The 27,022-nt window shown below is 37.4% G+C and overlaps 1 protein-coding gene across 3 annotated transcripts in view; it reads right to left on the reverse strand.

Moving 5' to 3' along the window:
* LOC145685707 (transforming acidic coiled-coil-containing protein 1-like) overlaps window positions 1-26,219 on the reverse strand; it is a 118,035-nt gene extending 91,816 nt beyond the window's left edge. The window contains exons 1-3 of one of the 3 annotated variants that reach the window (XM_081758154.1): window positions 26,013-26,219; window positions 10,988-11,201; window positions 2,973-3,134 (exon numbers count right to left, since the gene is read on the reverse strand). In XM_081758154.1, the coding sequence (XP_081614280.1) occupies window positions 2,973-3,134; window positions 10,988-11,181 (356 nt within the window). In that variant the 5' untranslated portion in view covers window positions 11,182-11,201; window positions 26,013-26,219. The remainder of the gene's footprint in view (window positions 1-2,972; window positions 3,135-10,987; window positions 11,202-26,012) is intronic. The other 2 variants (XM_081758153.1, XM_081758155.1) reach the window with 2 other exon arrangements.
* Window positions 26,220-27,022: the final 803 nt, after the last annotated feature.

A 27,022-nucleotide genomic window follows, 5' to 3' on the forward strand; every position in this document is an offset into this window, starting at 1 on the left:
ATATCGACAGCAGCGGAAGCGAAGGCACGGTTGAAATAGAAGAGCTCTAATTCTTATCAGAGTTACAACAAAATGTAGGAGGAGAAATAGTCTCCAAGTATGTTTTCAATCTAAAGTAAAGATTTCTTTTTTAATCGGATGAGCCGTTTGAGCTGTACACTCTTTATGCACCGAATGTTAAATGAAAATGCGCCGAATGTTAAATGTACAAGTTTGAAATGGGGGGCTGGCCATCGACACGTTAGTGTAAAAGACACTACCATTCACTTACGTTGTGGGTCCAAGTAAATGGCAACGTTGCATTTTCATTTAATATTTGGCGCATAAAGAGTAACATTGGGCAGCCCAAACGATTCGTCTGATTTATGAAATTCCTTCCTTTTAGATTGAAGACATCATATTTGGAGACTGTTTTCTCTCTTACATTTTGTTGTAACTGATAATAACAAGAGTTACCCTATGTCAGGGGACTTTTGAGATACCCTGTATGAATCTCTAAGTCACGAACAGAATAGCATGTATGGGGATAAATTCTCATATGTAATTTTCGAGGAAAATCAAAACAGAAAACTTTTGTAGCGCTATGTTGTTTGTTGCCAAATAAGAGAGATGATATTTTACTGCATTTTTTTTTTTTTTTTTTTTAAGTTTATGCATTGTATGTGTACCAAATACACTGATAACTAGACAATTTTACAGGGTGACCCGATAAACCCAACATTTTAAAGGTTAATAAAACAAAAAAAAAAAAAAAAAAAAAATTGGAGATAGACATTTATTTATTCAAAACTGTAAAATTGTATTGAAAATAGTTTGGATTTATTCTATTCTATTGTGTGTTAACATTACACACCAATTGACAATACAGTTATTGTAATAAATACCTAATAAATAAAACCACCCATTTTTGATCTGGCTAAGTGCTTTCCGAGGGGGAAGGGGCAACAGAATTGGAGGGTCATCGCTTCTGCTCACCTCACCTGCCATTTTTAGTAGTCATTAAGTTGAGTTGATTTTGAGTTTAACGTTCCTTTCAGCAGCGAGGCTATATGAGACGTGAACCTACCCGAACGTGGAATCCTAACCACACGAGCTCCCGTCGGGACCCGAACCCGGGTCTCCCACGCCAAAGGCGCGTACGCTAACCGCTTAGTCACGAAAAGGCTCAGGACGTCATTAAGGTTTAGCCAGCTCCTCATCACACGTCTCAGTCGATTTTTTTTTGAAAAACAGCAGTTCTGTGATTATAAATGAAATGAAATGAAATTAAGTTTTACGTCCCACGGTTATGCCGGCTAGGCTAAAGGAGACGGTGATGAGAAATAAATGAAATGAACAAAGTGGGAGGAAACGGGAGAATCCCGAGAACCCCCACACACACGTTGTTCACCACAAAGCTCACTTAGCGCAAGGTGGTATCGAACCAAGAACCAGAGGTGAACGCTCTACCACTGAGCCACCGCGGCCCCTTGCTATGATTACAGTGCAAAGAGGTTCTCGCTTACAGTTTGCTACTCCATCTAGTGAAAATGTTGCTGATCGGAAGACTATCTTGAATTGGGTCGAGAACTTCCGAACAACAGGTTCACCTTTGGCATATCGATGCTGTGCGACAGTCTATTCTGCAGTGTCCAGAACTTCTACAACGGAGCATGTTGCAGCTGTTGGACCTCTTAGGAACAGTATAAGAACATAAATCAAAAAGTAATTACAAACTGTTTTCAACACTATTTTATATTTTTAAGTTAACAACTTCCCATCTCCAATACTGGTTCCTTTTATAAGCCTTTAAAAATGGGAGACCGTGACACATTCCTTTACGCTTATAATACGAGGGTAAGTCAAGAAGTTAGTTGCATTGCTTAAGAAAATAAAACAAATTTTACAATAACTATTTGTATCCAGGGGTAAAAGTGAGGGGGAACGCGAGGTGACGGCGTCCCCCAACCTCCAAAAACAATATACGGCTTCCCCCCAGTTCCTAAAAAACTACAATGGGCAAACATAGGCAGGGGGACGGCGTGACGTCATGCTGCTACCTACCGTCCCCCCTACCTTTTCAGATCCACTTTTACCCTTGGATTAAGTTTGTATCGTAAAGTTCATTTCACAATCTACTTTTCAACATAATTACCTACGTTGTTTAAGCATTTGTCAAAGTGTGGTACAGTCCGCAGCAAACAAACTTGCAACATGAGCATGTAAGTTTGTGAAACTACGCCTAACAGCGCTGGGAATCAACATAACGTCTAAGTGGCACGAATCACACCAAGAGAAATCTCGGTGTTCTCCCCTGCACACTTATTTTGGAGCAAAAGACTTCGTCGTTTCACAATAAACTTACATGCTCATGTTGCATTTTTTTTTTTTTTTTTTTTGCTGCGGACTGTACAAGTTTTTCTATACCTTCTGCAAAGAAATTCCGTTCCAATTACTGATAACCATTCTTGGGCTGAAACTTTCACCTGGTTATCCGAATTGTATAGTCGCTTTGAAAGTTAGTCTTTCATGGGACCAAAAACATTGAATTCACACGTTTGAAGGTCTGGGCAATAAGGGGGGTGATTGTCTTCCCTCGCGCTCAGCATCGACGATATATGTACGTCCGTTCTCAAACATGTTGCATCACTTCGCAATAGCTTGTAATGTTGCATTTTCAGCATACACTTCATGCAACTGTCGATAAATTCCACTACAGTTACACCTTTTCGCCTACAAATAATAAAAGAATCAGTGTACGTATTTCAAACTTTGACACTACTTGCAGCTGTCGAGACATGTTTAAGACTGATTATCAGAAAACCTTTACTTGCCTCGTGAAAGCCACTACGTCGCACGATACAGCTACATATAGGCAGTGTTGACAAAGTTTCTTCAAAATAGTCTTTGACCGAAAATATTTACGAAGGAGTGCAACTAACTTTCTACCTGATCCACGTATTTACAACTTTCATGACAACAATCTTACGCACCTCATTATATCCTGTACAGCCGTCCAAGATTGGAAGAAGTGTTTCACGGCATCGTCTCTCTCCTTCGCTAAGCCGTCCAACTTTATTGCATGAGACACTCGCTCGCCTTCTGTCATTGCGCTGACCTGAGAGATGGTTAACTCAAACTGCTGTAAGATTGTGCTGTAATAAAAGTGGGAATATGTGATATAACTTTTATTAGAAAGTTGAATTCAACATATCAAGGTATGAAATTAATTCAACATGATAGAAGGAAAATCTCATCAATATATGTAAACTGTCTACAAAAATATCTAACACTCTTTACCTTTAGACACCCGCCAGGTATTTAACAAAACCGTCGAGTCTCACGTTGGGGGCTCTGGTGACTCCTTAATTATCACAAAGTCGATCCATATTCATACATCGTTGGAAAGCTTATGGACCACAGACTCCAAGGAGTGTACCGACCACTTTCTTCTACCCCCACCGAAACCAAGCCAAGTGTTAAATAAAAAATTATTATTATTATTATTATTATTATTATTATTATTATTATTATTATTAATAATAATAATAATAATAATAATATTATTATTATTATTATTATTAATTCAGACTATCAGCTTGGGCTCTGTTAGTTCCGGACTGAAGGAGCAGTCTTTACGGGACACATTCACCACGGTGCAAATCAACTCGAGAATTTGGTTGAATGATCCAATATACATACAAATTAAATAGACAATACAAATATTGAATTAAACACCAAATTTTTAATATTTCAGTAACAATATTTCAGTAAACATGCAATACCAATAAATTTGTACCACAGGGGTTACTAAAGCCCCCGCTGATTTCACTCTTTCAGCCAAATTTGGTACATGCAGGGATTAATGCCTTCAAACTGAGTTTAATTCAACAAATCAAATAGCTTCCGCACCTAGTATAATCGCCAATTAGTTATAACGCTAACTGTTCACTCTTAAGGCACTTAGCCGGGAACTCCGACATCCTCCCCTAAAAGGGTTGAATTGGCTCCTTCCAGACAAGATGAAAACACACTTCACAAACTTCATTCAACACTTTATCTTAAAAAAAATTAAGCATGGAAACACTTCTAGGCGTAATATTCACCACTCAATAGATTGCTTGTTGCACTGATTTCAAAACGCAATTTACCCACTCTATGCATTTGATCTTGTGCTCTACTTTTTAAAGAAAACACACAGAAAACCTAATACGAAGAATTCAACACAGTACAAAAGTCGTTAAACCCTCTAATACGACTTAATATACTTCAGGAAAAATAACAAAACTTGTAAGCGATCACATAACGAATCAAAAGTAGTTCCTTGTTGGAACATTAAGGCTTAAGCAAAGAAACAAAGCCCCGCATACAAAAAATCTGACACGAGAACACGTCGAAGCAAATGTATCCCGATAAAAAAACACAAGAACAGTGAGCTTCACAACGAGCTCACTATCCTCGTAGACTTGATCGACGACAACAACGCCCTCCGGCCAAATGAATTACCACCCTACCTTGCCTCCAGTAACAGAACTATTTCTTTTTCTTTCTTTCACACAAAATAAACATTCTACAAAAAACAACTTAATCATTAATCTAACAACATCCTAACAAAAATAGATAGACTATTATTAAATATATATTTATCGAAAACGTTAATTAACATTCCAGCATTCCATATACTATATACATAGTTTCCAAGTCTCTCTTACAAAACATTTTTCCCTTCTTTTTTTATTTCCTTGAGAAGAATCCATTTTTTTTTGTCTCAAACGATCTTCAAGAAAAATGGTTCGCCTCACGAGGTAACATTCGTGCAATTCCCGGCAAATATTCGAAGAAGAACCCCCCAAAAATCTATTTAAAATTTTACGGAGCTCTGACAAATCTTGCAATCATTCTACACTGACAAAATGATGCTAATATATAGGCCAGATACTTGTAACAATAATATTTTTAAAAATTGTATCCATTGCTGCAATACAAAGAAAGATAAAAATTCATAACGAAATTCCTATGAAAGAAAACGCCCTGTGTATCATTTTCGAAAGGCTGTTGCAGACCTTCGCGTTGGCGGCTCTGGTGACCCCGCTAAGAGTCATGATTCATACACCGTTGGAAAACTTATAGTCCACAGATTCCAACAAGGTAACATTTGTAACGAGGTACCAAATAATCCTTCTAGGTTACTTAAGGGCTGAGCTATTAAATGTTTGTCGAAAAAAATAATGTAATTTACGTCAAAAACAAACTAGAAAAATTAGCCAACTTCGCCCCCTCTCTACTTTCCCTATATAGAGAAAAAGTACCAATATACGATATTACCATGTAGTGGCCTACTTCATTGCTACACATACCAATTTTGATGATTGTACCCCGAATGGAAGGGGAATGCTCGCCCAAAAACCTATTGAAAAAGCAAAAAAACACGATCTTTACCCTCCTCCCCCGCCGCGGTACCCCCATACATAAAATTCACACCGACAAAAAGCTTGCATCCTTCAGGAATACATTGGTACCAAAACCACCGTAATTAGGAACTGAGCTATTGAGGTTTAAAGCCCGGACGCAGCAGTTGCGTCAATGAGCGTTTAAAGATTAATACAATAGTACCTATTTTATATCTTTTCATACGATTTAGGAGCAGGGTTAAGTTAAGCACAGAAGTCTTTAGTAGCAAATTCAACGTGAACAAAACCTATGAAATACGCAAGAAAGAAATGATAAAACCAAAGTAAAATATTGATATGATGCAAGAATTATTGTTATTGGCTTAAATTTAACACACTTTTTCTGCACCTAGCCTATAAGAGAGAAGTCTACAGGTTGAAGTTCCACTGTAGTTCCACTTCGAACCACAATAACGAATTCAAATTTTGAAATTTCTCACCGGTAATCGAACCCAGAATCAGTCGCCAAAGACGTAAGCGTTAGGCACTAGACCAGCAGGGGGGGGGGGCGTATACAGGAATTGCTAATTAAGGAGATAATATGCGCTTACAAGATGTAAAATCCTGAACAGGATAAGCGAAGAAAGCATTTGAAGAAACACGAAAGTTTCTAATTCTAAATATTGGCACAGAACAGAAGAAAAGTGTTTAATTCTAAATATAAGCACAGAAGAAAGTTTTTAATTCTAAATATAGGCACAGAAGAAAGCTTTTAATTCTGAATATAGGCACAGAACAGAAGAAAGTTTCTAATTCTAAATATAGGCACAGGACAGAAGAAAGTTTCTAATTCTAAATATAGGCACAGAACAGAAGAAAGTTTTAAATTCTAAATATAGGCACAAAACAGAAGAAAAGGCTAATGAAACCATACGTACATAGTGAGAAGCTAAATGGATCTGAAACATGAATTTGAGGGCGGAAGACTTCGAAATGTAGTGTTGTACAAGAAAGTTGGAAATTAGACTTGTGCATCAAGTATTAAATTTAAATGAAGGAATGATGGGAAAAGTAGGCCTTTACTAAAGACTGCTTCGAAAATAAATTGACGAATTACAAGGTACGTATCAAAAGTACGTACCATTTTGATATAGGTCCGAATCATGTGAGAGCATCTTAGTGAAAGAGATGAGAGTCGAAATTTAGACTTTAAAGTATAACTATGAAGTTCGCCGGGATCGTAATACTGCATATTATGAATGCGTTAAAATATCAATACTTTTGATAAAGTGTGTACTTTCAAATATCTAAGATCATTATTAATAGACCAAAATCATATTCACTGAGAAATTAAATGTCGACTAAAAGCAGGGAATTCGTCTTATTATTCAGTTCAAAATCTTTTGTTGTCGCGAATTCTGTCGAGGAATTTGAAGCTTAAAATATATAAAACGATAATCATGCTTGTTGTTCGGGAATCACGCCTGCCTACGATAATCATACCTGTATGGTTACGAAACATCGTGCATTATTCTGAGGGAGAAATGTAGACAAAGTATTTGAGAATAAGATCCTGGGACAAATATTCGGAAACAAGAGAAATGGAAATGGGGGAATGGCAGAAACCTCATAACGAGAAACTACATAATTTATACCGTTTACCAAACATTGTTAGGATCACCAAATCTAGGAGGTTCAGGTGGGCAGGTCATGTAGCCAGAACGGAAAATAGGAACGCTTTTAAAGTTTTAACTGGAAGACCAATCGGAAAACGACCATTAGGAAGACCTAAGCGCAGATGGAGGACAATATTAAGCTGGATCTTGCAGAGATAGGAATACAAAGTAGAAACTGGATCCAGTTGGCTAAGGATAGAAGCTGATGGAAAGGTTTTGTGAATGCGGTATTAAACCTTCGGGTTCCGTAAGTGATTGAGTTAATATAACTGTGTCAAACTGCCAAGTTCTAATTATATTTTTTGGGTTGTTGAAGATAAACTATTTTGAATGATGGTGTGATATCATGGATTTTACTATGGGGGAAGCAACGGGTTGTTAAAAAGTTATTGCTTTCCTAAAGTGAAAACGCGGTGGATATTGATCGGTAGCTGAAGGACGTGTGCGGAAACCGTGCACTTGCAGCTAATATGCTATTGTTCGGGAGAGGGGGCATTAACGCATAATTTGACAAGAATTGGACGCCCAAGTTATGACAGCCCCTGAAAATATTGCCGGTGTTAAGAACCTGGTAATCGAAGACAGACGACGAATTGTGGTAAACGTTGTAAACTAAAAGGGAAAAGATACTTCAATTTTATAGGCAACGTAATGAATTATTTTCTTATTTTATGCGCTTTATTATTTTCAGATTTTAAGCAATTTATTGTTCTTATTGTCTGCCCTTTTAGCACTATTTTCTGCTTTGTAGCTCTTTCGCTTTCTTCTGAAGAATGAGGAGCTTATACTTAAGCTGATGCACTTAAGTCTCTATACCAAGCTTCGATTCCGTATGAAAGGTGTGGTGGATAAAAGCATGGTAGTACATTCTTGCAATCGATTCTGAAAACATTTCTGATTCTTAACCTTAGCGGAGAACGAAAAGGATTTGCGGGAAGCACTTGCAAACTTGAACAACCAACTGAAAAAGACAAAAACATGCAAAATGAAGATAAATAAGAAGAGAACCAAAGTGATAAAGTGCACAAGAGGAGGACAGGAAGGGGAAAGTGTATAGCTAGAGGGAGAGAAAATCGAGGGCATTAAGATGTTCTATTTAGGAAATCGAATATTCTCGTACAGAAGAAGTGAAAAAGACGTAAGTTCCACAATAGCACAGGCTAAACAAGCATTCAATAGGAAAAGAGAACTACTAACATCAAGAAATGTGTCGTTGGACGTTCGTAACCGATTTATTAAGACACTGGTACAGATCACAGACGTGGACATTGAGAAAAACAGAAATATCCAAGCTGAAAACATTTGAAATGTGGTGTTGGCGCAGAATGCTGCGCATATCATGGACCGAAAGGGAAAAGGAATGAAGACGCACTAAAAGAAGCTAATGAAGGATGACAGATCATGAAAATAAAAAGAAAACGAAGAAACCACATTCTTGGCCATCTTATTCGGCACTCCGATTGGATCACTGTGGTGATAGAGGAAAAGACAGAAGGAAAATCAGGAAGAGGAAGACCAAGGATAGAATAAAAGGAAGGATAGATAGGATCTAGATGGAGTTATGAAAAAGACTATCAAAGTATAAAACAGCTCTCCCAAGCGAGAGAAAAGTTTGGAAATTTCCATGTTGCCCACCAACCTATTGTTGAGGTGAGAAAGAACAACAATAACCCAGTATGTAAAGAACATTTTTTTCTAATTTCAGAACAACGTTTCTTGTATATTAAATGTTCACGAAACCATACAATTAAGTATTTTAAGTTTTCAACAACTATTACTTTGAGAGCTTTTTGTATTAGGGTTGTCATTAATGTTTTGGATTTTCTATGTTTTTAAAGAGTAGGTATTTAAGTTTATCAACGTTTATTTTATTAATTCGAAAGCACTGTGATAATCTATCACTCAAATAGATTTCTGTATTGTTTTAAACTCTGGTCCTTTCATGAATACTACTTTCGTCTACAAGAAAACAATATTGAGAATGTTTTAATGGACATGACAGGTAGTTCATATACAAAAAGAATAATAATGGTCCCAAAATGCAACCTTGCGAAATTCCACATTTTATTAATGACGTGTTTGATGTATTTCCATTCACATTAGTGTATTGCAACCGATTTTTAAAGTAACTTTTCATAAGGTTGTAAGCAACTTCCTGTATTCCATAACATTGAATTTTCTCAAGTAATATTGTGTGATTTATGGTATCAATGTATAAAATTTTTAAATTGTAATGACGATGGGTGGAAATGGAATTCCAGAACTCGAGAGACGTTTATTAATAGGTTCAGTCCGATCAGGTTACGTCAACCTCTTGCTATCTTAACCACTTTGTTGAGAACCGGTGTCCCTATGTTCTAAACGGGAACGAAACAAAGCATAAAATGGAAAAAGTAATTTTTGTGTTCACATCTCCGTGTAATCCTAATCAATTTTTCCTTCTTGAACTTTTACTAAGGAGACCTTCGCAGACCCTCTTATTTCTATCCACTGGTAATGACGATGTATATAAAAAGTGCAGAATTGCTCCAGAATCGGAACGTCCAAACATCTCGAACTTGGAATACGAATGCAAAATTAGGGAAAATCTCACTCTGGAACCTGAACATCTAGCATGTTATTAGTATGGGTTTTTGCGGGTTTCCTCAACGCTTGGGTTATACATACAGTTTCACGTTATTCGTGTGGGTTTGTGCGTACGTTTCCTCAATGCTCGGGCTATACATAGTTTCACATGATTCGTGTGGGTTTGTGCGCACGTTTCCTCAATGCTCGGGCTATACATATAGTTTAACGTCATTCGTATGCATTTGTGCATACGTCTCTTCAACGCTCGGGCCATCCATACGGTTTGTCGCTCAGTTCATTGTAAAAAGCTGTACTGGAAGCATCTTGTGTGATTTAGCTGCTAATTTGGGTGTTATTTTTGTACATAGTATTTTATATACGAGGGTCATTCAATAAGTAAAGAGACAGTCTATATTGTTAACACTAATCATTTTTTTTTTTTTTGTTTCAGGGGTGTTAGCTGGCAACCTTGGGATATGCTCTGATCTGCTGTTTCGTAATTTTATGTCAACATAACTTCAAAAATATCAATTCATCATGGCAAGTCCTCTAGAAGATTGCACCTTAGAAGAACAGCGCTCAGTCATTAGGTTTTTAGTCACAGAAGGTGTAAAACCAAGTGAATTTTTTTCTCGAATGTTGAGACAGTACGGTAACAGTTGTATGAACCGTGCGAATGTGTACAAGTCGGTTGATCGGTTTAAAAGTGGCCGAACAAGGTGATGAACCCCGATGTGGACGTCCAGTGGGAGTTTCTGGTTCTTCGTAGGAATCGAGGATTGACGGACTTATTCGTGATAACAGAAGAATTACTGTTGAAATGATAGCTGAGGAAGTTCAAATAAGTGTTGGAACTGTTCACAATGTCATTAGGAACATTTTAAAGTACAGAAAAACGTGTGCCAGATGGGTTCCCAGACGGTGCAAAGGTGGCTTCGGGGTAAATCGAAAGATTTCTTCGCCAAGGGAATTAGGAAGCTGCAAGAAAGATGGGACAAATGTATAACTGTAAAGGGTGATTATATTGAAAAATAGCCTTAGTTTTGAAAGATTGAAATAAATCTTTATTGAGCTATAGCAATTTGTCTCTTTACTTATTGAATGCCCCTCGTATTTATTTTTTTATTAATTTACACACTTTTATTCAAATAAACTGATAATAAATGTATTATTTGTTAATACTTTACCTTAAAATCCAGTGTATTTACTATCAAAATCATTTTGAATAAGAGTTCGTAAAAACTCTGAAACATATTACTCCAGTTAATTATTTAGACGGGCAAAAATTGTCTTGGAACTCAAACAGGGTTCTCAAACGGATTAAATTCCGATTCCAGGGTATCAATGTATTATATGACTGAATAAAAAACATACCTCATATCATCTACTATTTGAGTCTTTTCTACTAGCTGTTTCTTCAAGGCTTCATTTTCCTTTCTTGCTTCCAGGATTTCCTCGAACAGTCTCCGCCTTTCTTCTAGAACTTTTTCTGGCGTTGGTGGACTTAACGGTTGACTCTGTGGGATGTACTCCAGAGATGATAAATCAATTAGAAGCGCTTCATCCATATTCCCTGTGGACAACAGAACTAAAGTAATTTTGGTAAGGATAATTTCAATACAGGGGTCAAAGTGGAGTTAAGGGGATGCATGAGTCACGCCCCCCACGTGCCTATCTTTTGCCTATTGTAATTTGTTTTAGGAATTGGGGGACGCTATAGATATATTTGAGAGGTACTGGAGGTCCTTCCCCGCGTTCCATCTTACTTTTACCCCTGGTTCAATACATTCTAAACAATCCTTGATATTGCAAGTAGTTTTATTGAATAACATCTATGACCCCCAAATTTACACCAGCTAAAAGCGTACTTGTGCCATGACAATTTCTTTCATCGTTATATGATTAGTACAATCGCCTTCGATGCAAGACTTTCATTCGATTCCATTTGGTGGATCAAGAGTCAGCTGACCGTATGAAAAGGGCAATTATACAGATATTGGTAGGGCATACCAATTGATCAGAGAGGGGTATTATGACATTTATATGTGTCTGTATTTATGGGCCTTTCATGTTTATAACCACGTACGATTCTAGCTATAACATAAGACAATTTTGAAGTGATAATTAAAACAAAAGTGCTGTTTTAGTTTCATGTTTGGTTGTAGAAGACAGTTGCTGAGCTGTGCAAACATAATTGTAACTTTAGCTATCCAATATTACATTCGCCGTGAAACCTTATTGGAAGTTTATTCAAAGAAAAGAGAAATTACCATGGCGTCGACGGATCCCAGAGCACTATTCTACAGGCCAAAATAAAGCGAAAATTCTATATGATATTATGCCCTCCGCGGCTTTCTTCAGCCGCTGTGGGGAATCAAAATTTCTTATGTGGCAACGTCGCAGGCTAACTTGGAGCCATTAGCATTACACTACGAATACAAGAAGAAGAAGAAGAAGAAGATGATGATGATGAAGATTATGATGATGACGATGATGATTATGTCCAGTAGCGTATTACTGCTGTCTAACTAAAAACTCTTAAAACATAAAATACAAAGATGCTATAAAAATATCTGATTTTTACATCTTAATTTTATAATACAATAAACGTAATGATAATGAATATTTCTTAGTAGACTAATTTGTTTCTTGCTTTTTTTTCTCTTTTTGTAAACGTGCAAAAGTAAGCTGCTATTGCTTGTTTTCAAAAAAGGCATCAAGAGTTCAACAAATACTGAATTTTAATAACACGCATACAGTACATTGTTCATATAAGGTTCTTTAGAATACTAATCATATGCTACTAACATATTCTTCAAACCTCTACCAAATTAATGGGTAAACTTTGCGAAAAAAAAATCTGAGGGATGTTTTCAATTAATTATCTTAATAATGAATAAAAGGAATTAATTGGATTAATTAACATAGAAACTAAGCAAAGACTCCTCTGCGGAGTTTCAACAGAGTTTTTGTACTGGCTTTCAATTTAGTCGAACTTCTGCGACAGATAAATTTGTTGGGATTATTTTGTTATAGATCAGTCTTTTCAAAAGAGCGAGAGACAGAAGGGCCCAAATATTTCTAGTCCTTGAATACAATTAACTGATTTCAAAAAGGAACAAAGATTTGCAACTCTTTCTCTAGAAAGAAAAAAAAGGAAAACAATAGAAACTGATTTTCAATAAAACTATACATTAACTATTTGGTATTTTCGAAGTTTCTCGTCAACCCCTTTCTAAGACAAAAGTGGAAATATTCGGGTCTCATTAAAAAGTGCCGGTACGCCGTACCGCCGTCAGAAATAAAACACTATATAACTATATGCTTTATTTTGACTTGTTGAATAATACTCTGTGGTCCTTGGGTGCCTTTTTAGAACACCTGAGATCGTCGTCTGAGATTCAACACCCGCGTATCTCCAATGTTGGCGAATTTGGCATGCAAAGTTGTGTAAGACTTCCTCTATTGCCAGATGATTAATGGAAGTCAATAAGTATTTTTAAAATGGTGGAATGAGAATATGGGAGGAAAATTAGGAAAACTCATTGACAATTTTGTCTCCCACAAACTTGCGTTTCCTGGAATTGAGCCAGGGACCCCTCACACAAAATTTGAGTGCTCTACCAATAAGCAACAATGCTTCCAACATGATTATAGTAGCCGTCCTTGCTGGTATTAGATATGAGTAGGAACGTGTCTTTGATGAATGTGGTTTCTGATTTGACTCGCAGTAGAAGATTCAAATGCATTACGGTAGTTCAGATTTCAGTTTAAACAGTAGGTCCCCGTCTCTTATAACCTCTGTCCAGAAAGATAAATTTGAGCAAACCATTAATTATATGGAATTTCAAACGAAATCATACAATTTAAAATTTTAAAAATATTTTCATAAATTAAGTTGCCGTTTGTTAAATTCTAGAAGGCAATTAATGCAAAGAAACTTCTAAATCATCGTTCGAAATCAAATAATAAGAGCTTCCTTTGTCATCCTAATGAGAGCTATTGAAAGTACCTACTAATTATCCGCTTAACCGAAAGAAGTATTTCTTTGATGTTGAAGGTGAAAGTAAACCCCTGTATTAAATCAGTTCTATTCTGCACTGAAAAAGAGATTATCTATTATAGGTACAGGGGTTTGGAAATTTCATACTATTTTTTTCCTGCCAAATTGCAAAAAGAATGAAAAGTAAGTGAAACATGGCACATAGCTAGTGAAAATCCTACGTATTTGTTGTATTGTTAGTAGTAATAGTATTAGTATTAGTGTTAGCATTATAGTTGTTGAATTCCAGCGTCCCCTTGTAGCACCGAGGCTACATGATACGTGGATCTATGCAGTTTAAGGTGGACTCCGATCCATTGTAATGGGTTGAAATTGCAATGCTCTCCAGAGAGCGCGGTGGCTCAGTGGTAGAGCCCTTACCTTTGATGCGTAGGCTTCCTGGTTCGATCCCCGGCCAAGCAAGTTTGTGGTGGACAACATCGTGCACGTGGGTTTTCTCAGGGCACCCCTGTTTCTTCCACAGAGAACAAATCCGAGACCTTGTGCATCTAATATGTACGCGCGCTAGCCACTACGAAGTGAGGAGGACAGTTGTACTAGCATAATAATAATAATAATAATAATAATAATAATAATAATAATAATAATAATAATAATAATAATAATAATAATAATAATAATAATAATAGTTAGTGGCGTATTTACGATTTTGTTTCGGGGGGCTTTGCTAACTTTCCGGGGGGGCTTTGCCTGAAAGTGAAAATTCTGCAAGATATTTCATATACTTTACTTTAGTAAGATTTCGGGGGGGCACTTAAGCCCGGAAGCCCCCCTAAATACGCCACTGATAATAATAATAATAATAATAATAATAATAATAATAATAATAATAATAATAATAATAATAATAATAGTTGTAGCAGCAGCAGTAATACGAGTAGTAATAGAATATTTTTTATTTAGATAACCAAGAGAAGAATTTTTAACTTCCTATATTGTGAGCAAAAAAAAAAAAAAAAAATGGACCTTCATTAGTAAAACTTTGCATACAAGCCGACCTTGACCTGTTACATAAACCTGTGAATAATTATGGTGTGCACTACAGACTTTTGATTCCTAAGATATACGTAAAATGAAATTGATTTTGTTGAGGACTATGCCCTTTCTTTAGGGATTCAGTTGTTTGTCACTAGTTCGGGAGGTATTAGATCAAGTTGTGGCAAATTACCAAAATCGAGAGCATTATGTTTAACAATAAAATTTAAATAAACTACTACAGCCTTACGGATGAGAATAGAACAGAGCTTGAAGACTTTGATCAATTCAAATATTTGTGAAGTCTTTTGACGAGAGATGCTCACCAAACTAGAGAGATCAGGTCAAGAATTGTAGTAGCCAAAAGGGCATTCAAGAGGAGATCACCTCTAACTAGCAGGATCAACATTGGACTACGGAAGAAGATGGTCAAGTGCTATACCGGTATATGGAGTATTGGACTGTATGGTTCAAAGACTTTGGCACTTACGAGTGTTAGATACGAAATATTTCGAGAGCTTCGAAAGGTGATGTTGGAGGAAGATGGAAAAGATAAAATGGATAGAGAGAGCAACGAACGAATATGCTTTAAAACGGATAGGAGAGAAGAGGACGCTTCTAGCCAACATCCTTCGTAGGAAGGCCAATTGTATTGGACACATGTTGCGAAGAAATAGTCTTCTTCATACCGCCATAGAAAGAAAGATGGAGGGAAATAGAGAGTAGGAAGAAGAAGAACACAACAGATCGAGCATCAGAAAAATAGAAGAAACTGTTGGAGGTTAAAAGGAAAAACTGAAGATCAAGAAACCTACAATAAATTTCCAGATCTCAAGGGCCTGGCAACCAAGCAGTATACTAAATTACATCATTCAATAACCAATCATAGTATTGGTTTTATTTTGGGGCGTCATTTTTTTATATTTCTGAAGAAAAACTGATAGCTGTCTCGAAAGAGATTCATTAGAGTTGTTTAAACTCTCAGCCGATCGTTCCGTTGAGGATTAGTGTAGTATATAAACACTACGTTTAGACAGAAAGTACTGCTATGGTTTATTAGCCTCATTAACGTTTACTTTATCAAGGAAGTCATTCACTGCCCAATCATAGGCTTGGGTGACTTTTGGGGCGTGTGGTGTAACGGACGGACGGACTAGCATCCTAATCATATAAGTCTCAGTGTGTGATCCTAATGATAGGGTGGTACGGTAGAGTCCTGGGCTGGCAGAAACTATAGAATCAATCTATTCAGTGACATACTACAAGTAGTCGGTTCAGATATTGAGATTCAGCTGTCATCAACAGAAAACTGTTTCATACCGGATATGGGATCCTTCACTGTCTAAAACGCAGTGTTGCCAACGAGACGAGAATTTCACCTTCAAATTCGAGATGAGACGAGAAATTCCTTTACTCTTATGAGCAACATTAGTTCACCCAAAAATGAAGTCTAAGTTTTACATCCCACGATTATGCCGGCTAGGCTAAATGAGACGGTGATGATGAGAAATGAATGAAATGATGGAATGAAGAAAATGGGAGGACTGAAAGAACCCATGCACACAGTGTTTGTCCTCCAGAAAGTTCACTTGAAGCGTGCTGGGATCGAACCAAGACCCCCATACACCAGAGGTGAACGCTTTACCACTCAGCCACCTCGGCCCCTTTAGTTCACCCAAGTATTAGATATCAAACGTTATTTTAGTATCATATGACTAATTGTATGGTCAAGGGAACCCGGAAGCTCAATACAGCATTCAAGAAAGCTCTGCATTGATTTCTGTCAGAGAACTGGATCCAGTTTCTATCTTGTATTCCTGTTTCTGAGAGATAATTTTTAATATTGTCCTCTCATCTGCGCCTGCTTTTTCTACTAGTCTTTCCAATTTAGTTTCTGTAAACATTTTAAGAACGTTCCTACTTTCTCCCATTCTGACAATACGATTGCCCACTTGAGCCTCCTCGATTTAATCACTCTAACAATGTTAGGTAAATGGTATAAATTATGTCGTCTTGGGTTTGAATATTTGCTTCGGAATTCTACTTTCAAGTACTTCTGGTCTGCCCTCGTACCGTAACCTCGAAGTTAAATGGGCATGTTTCATGCTATGATAATATTCGTGATGTGAGCGGATAATAGCTTATCCACGAAACATGACAACCTATGAATTTGGAGTTTATTCACAGAGGTTAAGTAGAATTTTTGGGGTTGAGAGATGAGATACTGTTTATCGTGGAATCCGAACAATATGAGCTTCAATCGAGAATTTAAACCGGATCTCCCGCGCCAGTCCTAAGTTATTTACAAGCCTGACTCAGTAAAAACAATACAAAATTTACCATTTTTGTTCTACTTGTTTTTGGTAAAAGAAAGGAGATAATGAAATGCAACTTACCACAATCATAGATAATGTTATTCTATAACAGAAAATATGAATCTGAAGAATTTTCAGTGTTGCAATTCATAGAAATTACATTGTTGCCAGATTACGTTTCCCTGAAAATCTAAGTTAAGGCAACTACTAGAGGAAAGAACTCAACTCCATTTGGTTACATATGTCATGTTGTCTTTGAATCCAGTAAACTACTTCTTAAGTAACAGTTGTATTTAGTTTGTAATAAATAAAACAGGTTTAACATACAGTTATTAAAATTAAATAATAATGTTATTTAAAAAGTAGTTCAAAGGATATCAAAACAACATGATACGTAATCAAATGCAGTTGAATTCTCTCCTCTAGTCGCTGCCTTAACATAAATTTTGGGGAAAATGTTCTTCTGGCAAACACTGTAGTTTCTATGGATGGCAACTCTGAAAATTCTTCAGATTCATATTTTCTGTTATAGAATAACATTATCTATGATTGTGGTAAGTTGCATTTCATTACCTCTTTTCACTTATTAAAACAAGCAAAATAAAAATAAATTTTGTATTATTTTTAGTAAGCCAGGCTCTTAAAGAAATGCAAAATAAGGTATTTCACAGTGCAGTAGCTTCGAAACTCTAATATTGATTTTTTTTACTTTTTTTTTTTGTGCTTCAAGTGTATATGAAACTGAAACAGATGCTCGAACTGTCCATATTTCAGGCCTACTGGAATCGAACACGAGACTAATTTGGCTTAGTTAGGTTATATACGCGTTCGGCGTGGAAGACCTGAATTCAATTCCCGGTGGAAGTTCCTTCGGGTCGGATTCCACGTTGAGTTGCAGCTCCTCGTCTCATATAGCCTCACTGCTGAAAAGAAACGCTAAACTTTAAAAAGAAACCTAGATAAACAGAAAAAAAAGACGTTTTACCTTAGGTGACAAACGGGCCTTCAAACTTGTTGAATAGCAGGACACATTTTTGATTTGACTTTATTTTCAAGTTACCGTCCCTTTCATAGGGTGCTATATGAGACGTGGACCTGTAGCTTAACGTAAAATCCGAACCACATAAGCCTCTGCGGGAAATCAAACCTAGGTCTCCCACGCCAATAGTAAATGAAATGAAATTTTACGTCCCACAAATATGCCGACTAGGTTAAAGATGGCGATGCTGAGAAGTGAATGAAATGGTGGAATTAAATGACGGGAAATGAGAGAACCCCGAACCCTTGGCGCGAGTTGGGATTGAACCAAGGACCCCATGCAGGAGAGGTGAACGCTCTACTACTTAGCCACCACGGTTCCCCATGCCAAAGAAGCACTAACAATTTAGCCACGAGGGAGCTCAGCAAACATTTCAGACGATAAATTCGTAAAGGAGAATTACAGGAATTTTTGTTTCACTTACAATAGTTCAATTTATTTAGCTCTGTACAGCGAAGTTCTGGATTCGGTTCTCTGTGGAAAGATTTTCGAAAGAGGAAAGTTTGGAGGTGAGTAAACATTGCTAGAATTAACTTTTGATTTGAGAAACAAACTTCTAAGGCCACTTTCATGTAGATCGTATGTAGTACAATATAGCTACTATCAGCTTATCACAGAGGTCCGCCCACGGGGGCGGGGCCGTGTCGTGGAGGGAGGCGAGCGGGGCAACGGCTCCGGGTGCCGAAGCAAGGGAGCGAAAAATTCGGGAGAAAAAAGGAAAAATTGCTTGGAATATATGTATGGGGGCACCGTCGTATGCTCTCGCCTCGGGCGCTGATTTTCCAGGGCACGGCCCTGCACGGGGGGTCCAATTGGTCTCAACAGTTCCCCAAACTTCCTAACATGCATTTGTACACTTTCTAAATCAATAAAAACTACTTTTGTTTAACAGGTCATTTTATTTATACATATGTGGAAGTATTTTACATTTTTTTAATTACGGGTGAAGAATAATACCCGTTCAATACTACATAGTTGTAGTGGCTTATAGTATTGGACGCCCCAAAAAGTTTGGACTCTCCCAACAAAAAATTATGTGCGCGCCTGGTTTATCATATACAATACCTATATTTTAAGGATATTACATCCTGCCTAGTGAGATATGCTTACATTATTATTTTATAGTTCAAGAAGTTCACATGTCTCTAAATCTCTCGACTATGACTATTAAGTCGTAATCTGATTGGTTGTTTATTTTTTCTTTTAATCGCCGAGCGAAACTTATCGGCTTGCCGATTAGACTAGACTAGACTAGACTAATTAATAACTTTACTCTGCGGTAGGCAGAGATGGGCTTCTAGCAATATGCTATTTTGCCCAGAGAGGTGTAGGATTTGAGTAGCAAGGAGGTTTCCAAACAAGTCGCTGTGATTGTGGCTGTGTATATAGTGTGTGATGCCGGGTTTGTGTATTGCCGAATATGATGGTAATTTGCTAGTTCTGTGGCTTTGTTTATATGACTCTTGGTTAAAATTTGTTATTGTCATTACTTGTGTGTGCTAATTTGTTGTTGTAATTTAGTTCGTGTGGGTTTGGTTGTTTTCGATGTGCGTGATGTTTATAAGTAGGGCTGGTTTTATTGGATTGGTTGACTTTGGGGATGGAGAACGTGCTTTTAAGTTAATTATTTTGTTATTACATTGCTAGGAGAGAATGCAAGGTGGTTAGGGGTGGGTCTGTGGGAGTTATCTTCATTCGTGAAGTTGTCGTTGAAGAACCTTTTTTGTAGAATTGTCTCTATATCTTTCGTTTAGTTTAATGATCACATCTTTAATGGGTTGCAGCTTGAATCTATCATAATATGGCTTGATGTCGTCTTGATAATTTTTTGTTGTTCTTAGCCAAAAGCGCTCTGCGCGAGATACATCGGCAATGTTGTGCCTATTATATAATGGATGACCATAGAGGAGTATAGGGCGAATAGCCATTTTGTATAAATATATTTTATTTTTGATGCTCAACGAGGGATTCATACACCACTGAGAGCTATGATGGTGCGGATAGCAAGTCTTCTACGATCTTGTATATGCCGATTAAATTAGCACTTGGTACTTAAAATGGACAAACTTGGCTCTGGTTTAAACTTTCCTTCTAACCCTAAGGGCAAGGTTCTAGAACACAGGTCCCCCTTCCCATTTAGCTGTAATAAAGACCGAAAACAACGTGCTCTGCGGGGCTGTAACCTGCCTTCACTCGCTAACGCTCGCTCGGAAATACTATTCGATGTAAATATTAAACATTGGTACAGAAAGGAATCAGCCTACGTACTAACCTATATGGGGGGGGGGCCTGTGTTCTAGAACCTTCCCACTCCTAAGAGAGGTTGCTCATAGGAAGAAAATGCGCTCCCTTCTCAGTTTCTCCATAATGAAGGTTGGATAATCTCTTACATTAAAAACACTGTTCGTTAATATAAGGACGCTATATATTATTTAGAATAGTAATTTCCTATTTAATATAGTACTGGCAGATGAATGGTAGAGCGTTCACCTCTCGTGCGCGGGGTCGCTGGTTTGATCCCAGCTCGCGCCATGTGGGCCTTGTGGACAAGCATAGAGTGCGTGAGTTTTCTCTTAGTTCTTTAGTTTTCTCTTATATCCTTCATCCCACCATTTCATCCATGCGCATCATGACAATCTCCTTTATCCTACATAGTATAACGTGCAACGTAAGACTCAAGTATTTCATTTTAGTTTTTTCCCCATCTAATATTCACGGTTAAATGCCGTAGTAAATCCAGAAATATGAAAAATACGTAAAATATACAGGAAAGAAATGGTGAATTGGTTATTTTTTGGTGAGATTCACGGTAACTAAATATTAGTGTGGTATTTTAAAATGTGAAAAGATGAATGTTGATACAATTTTGAAACTAAATTAAATGAAATTTTAGTTTAACGTCCCACAATTATGTAATTTAGGCTAAAGGAGACTATTATTAAAGCAAATAAATGATAAAAGATTCGGTGGAATGAGGATGTGGGAAGAAACGGGGTACCCCAAGAAATCCCACGGACACGAGGTTGTCCATCAAAAATTTACTTGTGTGGGGATCGAACCAGGGACCTAAGGCACCAGAGATAAGCACTCTACCACTTAGTTAGCGTGCCGCCCATATTGATACTATTTTGAGTGAAGGTATGCTAATGTCAGACATCAGGGTGTAATGAGGAAATTAGTTCCCCGTTTCCAAATAAGATGGCAGTTTAACTTGTCAAATGTGAAATTTCGATTTTGAGCTGAGTGGAGTTGATTTTGGGTTCAACGTCCCTTTCAGCAGCGAGGCTATATAAGACGAGAGCTACTGATTAACGTGGAATCCGAACCACATGAGCGCCTGCCATTTCAATTTTGAGTTTTATAAGAACGTATGCTAGAGAAAACTAGGAGTTATTACATTTTAAGGAGCGTCATTGTTTATTGAAACCAATGACGCTCCTTAAAATGTAATAACTCCTTGTTTTCCCTAGCATACGTTCTTATAAAACTCAAAATTGAAATGGCAGGCGCTCATGTGGTTTGGATTCCACGTTAATCAGTAGCTCACAGGACACTCGAGAGACACTCGCCTCGAACAATTACATGAAGTTTTGGAACTTCCATTTCTACATGACTACCAAATCCACCGAACAGCCAACTTCTGGAGGACAATCAGAGCCTCGCCACACCAACACATAACAACCATAGGAACGGCAAATGCAAGAAGACAAACCTACAAGATGCCGCACCCCTAAAGCGCACAACAAATAACATGACATAGGAACAGCAAAAGAGGAGCGCGACAGTTGCGTCCTCTCAACAAATATGCACGCAAAACCACACGACAATCAACAAAACAAATGTAAGGCAAGGGCTCCGGCCCGGTACTTAAAGCAACAAAGAAAAACCGTCAAGAAAGTATGTATGTACCGTATGTATGTATGTATTGAAACCAAACGAAAAGTATAGATATGAACGAAAGCGTTTAAAATAAAGACATGGGAGGAAGCTATATATTCAAATGGGAACAGTTTTTTTACGTCCCACAGTTATACCGGCTAGGGTAAAGGAGACTGATGAGAAATGAGTTTATTTTGAGTTGAACGTCCTTTTCAGCAGCGAGGCTATATAAGACGAGACCTACTGATTAACGTGGAATACGAACCACATGAGCTCCCACCAGGAATCGAACCCCGGTCTCCCGCGCGAAAGGCGCGTACGCTAACAGCTTAGCCACGAGGGAGCCCAGTGATGAGAAATGAAATGGTGTAATGAAGAAAGTGGGAATATCCTGAGAAAACCCATGGTGTTTGTTCACCACAAAGCTCACTTGACGCGAGCTGGGATCGAACCAAGGACCCCACTCACCACAGGTGAACGCTTTACCACTGAGCCACCGCGGCCCCGTTATTTATCAGAGTACTTACTCAAGTACTTTACTACAAACGAGTCAGTTGTCCATAGTTTCCTGAAGGAAGTGTCGGAATTTTACAAACCGTAAAAGTAAGTAAACACAGTAAACAAATTAAGGAAGAAAGTTACCTAAGATGATGAGGCCGCGGTGGCTCAATTGTAGAGCGTTCACCTCTGGTGCTTGCGGTCCCAGGTTCGAATCCAGCCCCCGCCAAGTGGACTGTGGTGGACAAACACCGTGTGCGTGGGTTTCCTCAGGGTTCTCCCGTTTCCTCCCACTTTCTTCATTCCACCGTTTCATTCATTACTCATCATCACCGTCTCCTTTAGCCTAACCGGCATAACCGTGGGACGTAAAGATTTCATTTCACTTTCACCTAAGATGATGTGTTTTAGCAACATTCTCGTTTACGCGCATTTGCATCGTCAATGTGTTTCCTTCTGTCATTTCTCTGATTGAAAAAAAAAAAAAAACAGTCCTACGTACACTCATGTCTAAAATTATTGTCGCATGTCTATAAATGTGTTGTTGTAGGAATATAATTTGATAACGAATTCGCCCGGTATTTCTTATAATGTTATTATGTATATAATCGGTGAAGACGTGTATGTGGCAAATTTCATGTGAAAAGAGCAGTAAATAAGAATAAAACGAAAAAAACTTTCTTGTCCATTTAGCAACATTTTGTTTTACTCATTCTAATTTTCGTATTTATAATTCTTTTCCTATGAAATTTACCAAATATACATTTCTCGCTTATACACATAGTATCAGTATTAAAAGTATCCTGCAAAATCATTATCAAATTATATTCTTACAAGAAGACAGTTATAGATATGCGACAATCATTTTGGACATGAGTATACATTACGCACTAGCCACTTTGAAAAAAAATGTCGACGACTATACCCTTTAGGCTAAAAAAAAAAAAAGACTATGATTAAAGCCATCAAATGGTGGAATGATAATGTGAAAAGAAACAGAAGTACCCGGGAAAATTCAGGGACACGAATTCTCCTTCACAAACTTACTTGATATTGATCGAACTAAGGACTCAACGTACCAGACGTAAGCATTCTACCACTGAGCCACCATGCCTGTCCCCACTGGCCAGTTAGAAATGAAGGATTTAAAAGAAGCGTTAAATTTCATATTTTTCATGGTTATAGTTAAGGAGCCGTACTTCCCATTTACGGAAGGACGAGAAACGCCATACTTTCAGGAATTATTCATTGACTATCTAGGATGTTAAAAAGTAGGTAATAGACTGAGTTCTTGCCCTTTTACTTAGGGTGTTAAGGTAGTGCAACAGTAAGATGTATCCTCGTGCACGGGAGATGAGAAGTAGTTGTTCTTAACTATTACCTTTTTCATTTACTTATTGACAATATTTTGGATCACTAATTGCCTTATATCTAATTATCCAGGATGCAATTGGTGTCTGGCTATTGCTGCTGCTACTTACGCAGAATGGTTTAAGATATATATATCTTTAGTTTTATGTCTAAAGAGCAGGGGCGGATCCAGGAGGTCGATCGGGGCAATCGGCTTCCCCCCCAGATGAGGAAACTTTCTTAGGATATAGTATACATGAAGCTGCATCAGTTCCCGAAGGAGCAGAACGCTAATACTTTTAGGGATTATTCATTGAGTATGTACGAACTTACAAAGGGGGTAACAAAGCGACTTTTATTTACTTATCGACTGATACGAAAATAAAAAAGAACGTACCTGTACTTTATATCTGCATGTGTAGTGCCCTTGTACTTTATATATGACTACGTGTGTGTGTGTGGGGGGGGGGGTGATTTAACGCATATCGCATGTCTTGTGCACATGGATACTTCTTACTATTGCACTACGTAGAAAATTTATGGTATTTCATGTATAAGTGGTAATAGGACACAGAAGAAACGCAGATCAGGGGGTTTTCATGTATACTATTATCCTTTCTTATTTTGGATATAGTATACGTCAGAGCCTCGTCACTTCCCGAGGACGCACGAAATGCAGTCTTTTACAGAATATCTAGGAACTTAAAAATGGGGTAAAAAAGCGAGTGTCGTTCACTTTCGTGGTGGTACGAATATAAAGAACAACGTATGTATTACACCTTTGTGATCGTACACCTTGTTTATTTTGATCCACGGCGAACTCTCTTCAACTGTTTGAGAATTGTATGTAGTAGTAGCAGGTCTAGATTGCTCTGATTGCTGTGATTGATCACCGGTTTTTGTGAAAGGGTTTGAGGGTTTATTCCGTAGAGGTTTGCGTCAAGGTATACAAAAACCCTCTGTATACGAAAAAAAAGGGTCCATCTGTAGAGGTTTTTGATGAGCTGAACGCAACTCGAAGTTTGGTTTTCTGTTGTTTACTTTCACTTACTGGTAATTTGCATTTTCGGGAATTTTCTTCTGGGCCGTATAACGTCCTGCAGTTCTAGCTAGAGGTTCCGCCTACGTGGAGTTGCCATTTTTTTTTTTCGTTTTGCGCATATTGACGTAGCCTGTGTTTTGTTTTGTGAATGTAGATGAAGCACGCTGTGAGGAAGTACGGAAAGTAAAATGGCAGTTGCAACACATGTAAGTAAGATGTACAATTTTTATCTGTATTTATATTCGTGGCTTGAAATGTTGCTAATAGTATGTTTTATTCTACTTTATGAGTCATTCTTTTCTGTGGATATATATTTCATTAAAATTTCATCACGTGGGCGGTAAGCACTTGTATGTTGCTGAGTAGGTCATTGTAGGCATTAACTTTTAGAGTGATTTATATTTCTTGATTAAAGAATAATATGCCCCTTGTACTTAGTCTGTGCGCGTTTTCGCTTGGTACTCCCTCCCTTATTTTTATTGCATTCTTAAAATGGCCCTTGTACTTAGATGTTTTTCTAGGATTTTTTTAAATATGGTATACGAAGAATAATAATGTGCCCTTGTACGTTGTGTATGAGTATATGTGGGGCATTTGAAACACATATCGCATGTCACATGCACGTGGATGCTTCTTACTGTTGCAGTACGTATAAAAATGATTTTATTTGATGTAAAAGTGGTAATGGAACACATAAGAAACGCAGATCACGTGTATTCACACTTCATGTTGGAGTGTGAATATAACATGATCTGGGTTTCTTGCGTGTTCTATTACCACTTGTAAATGTAATAAAATCATTTTTATACGTAGTGCAACAGTAGGAAGTATCCACACGCACAGAAGATGATGAGGTCCCGTTGTATACTATTACCCTTATTTTATATATAAATAAAACCCATCCCAGAGTTTGAAGCTCTTAAAAGTAGCTCTAAGTAGCAGTATTACAACCCACCGCCCCTCCCCCCAGAAGTCAGTCCTGGATCTGTCCCTGCTAAAGAGCATGGCTTAAACATGAAACTGTCCATAATTTATTCTCAACGTTATGTTATTACCTGAAGATAACATGGTCTAAATATTTCATAATTTTTAGATGCTCTTCGTTGTTTGCAAAATTCGTAACAAAACACAAACCTGTCGAATGGCGCTTGTAATTCAATACTGAAATAAAATGTCAGATATTACTTTACAGTGAGTTAAATGAAAATAAAACAGCTATTGAAAATCGCTATACTTACGTTTTAATATGCACTTTGATATGAAACGAGCCACAAAAAAATCGAAGTTATTTACAGCAGCTACGAACTCCTAAACGTGTCAATGAAACCTAAGCAATGTAAGGCACTATACAAAAACGATGGCCACAGGTGTTCGTAATTTCTGCTGGTTTTCAACTGGCTATCCAAGCTAAGTGACGTCACAGCTTGTAGATGTGATTTGTGTAACGCGCGCAATAGAACTAGTTGCTTATTATACGGAAACAAAAGGAAAACAATATTTTGTTGTTGCGGTTGTTGGGAAGTGTATTGCAAAGGAAGTTCTTTCTAAAAGTTTCAGCAAGTAAATTTGTATATTTCCTTATTGCGAAAAAACAAAATACTCTTCATTCATTTTCTAAGTAAATGTGTTTACAGAACTTTATTTACAATATCAATCTTCCTATCCCTCAAATTAACATGTGTTTCATATATTTTTCTTCTACAAAACAATTTTTTTTTTTTTTTTATCCTCGTAGAGGTCTGCATGGGCTGAAATATTTAACGCGGCCCGTCAATTTATAATGTGAGGCTCAACCCGAGTTCGAAATTTGTTTTAGCCTTTAGGCCCGAGCCCGGCCCGAGCTCGTGTGATAATCAAATGAGCTCGAAATAAGCCCGAATTACAGGAACTTAATAATTCATGCAAAAGTATATTTTTATTTACAGCAATTAGAGGTTCAGTTTAACAGTTTAAAAGCTTAAATGATTTAGAGAGAATAACAAAATAAAGGTTATCGTTTACACTTACTAACTATATGAGTTCTCAAAAAAAAAGTAGTCATTTACGTAAATTATGTCTCCCATAGCCTCGGTGCGTAACCCTGGGACATTAAACTAAGTATTTCATTTCATTTCATTTATATAAATTCTCATGAAATGGAAACAAGAATACTTCAAATATTTAAAACAAAGTGTCAATGTGTGCAAATTCTTATGCCAATGGATGTGTTCTGAACCCACTCAGATAGTCCTCAAGGCAGTCATTGTCG

This window comes from Thermobia domestica, chromosome 5 (genome assembly GCF_964235325.1).
Source record: "Thermobia domestica chromosome 5, izTheDome1.hap1.1, whole genome shotgun sequence".
NCBI classification, from domain to species: Eukaryota; Metazoa; Arthropoda; class Insecta; order Zygentoma; family Lepismatidae; genus Thermobia; species Thermobia domestica.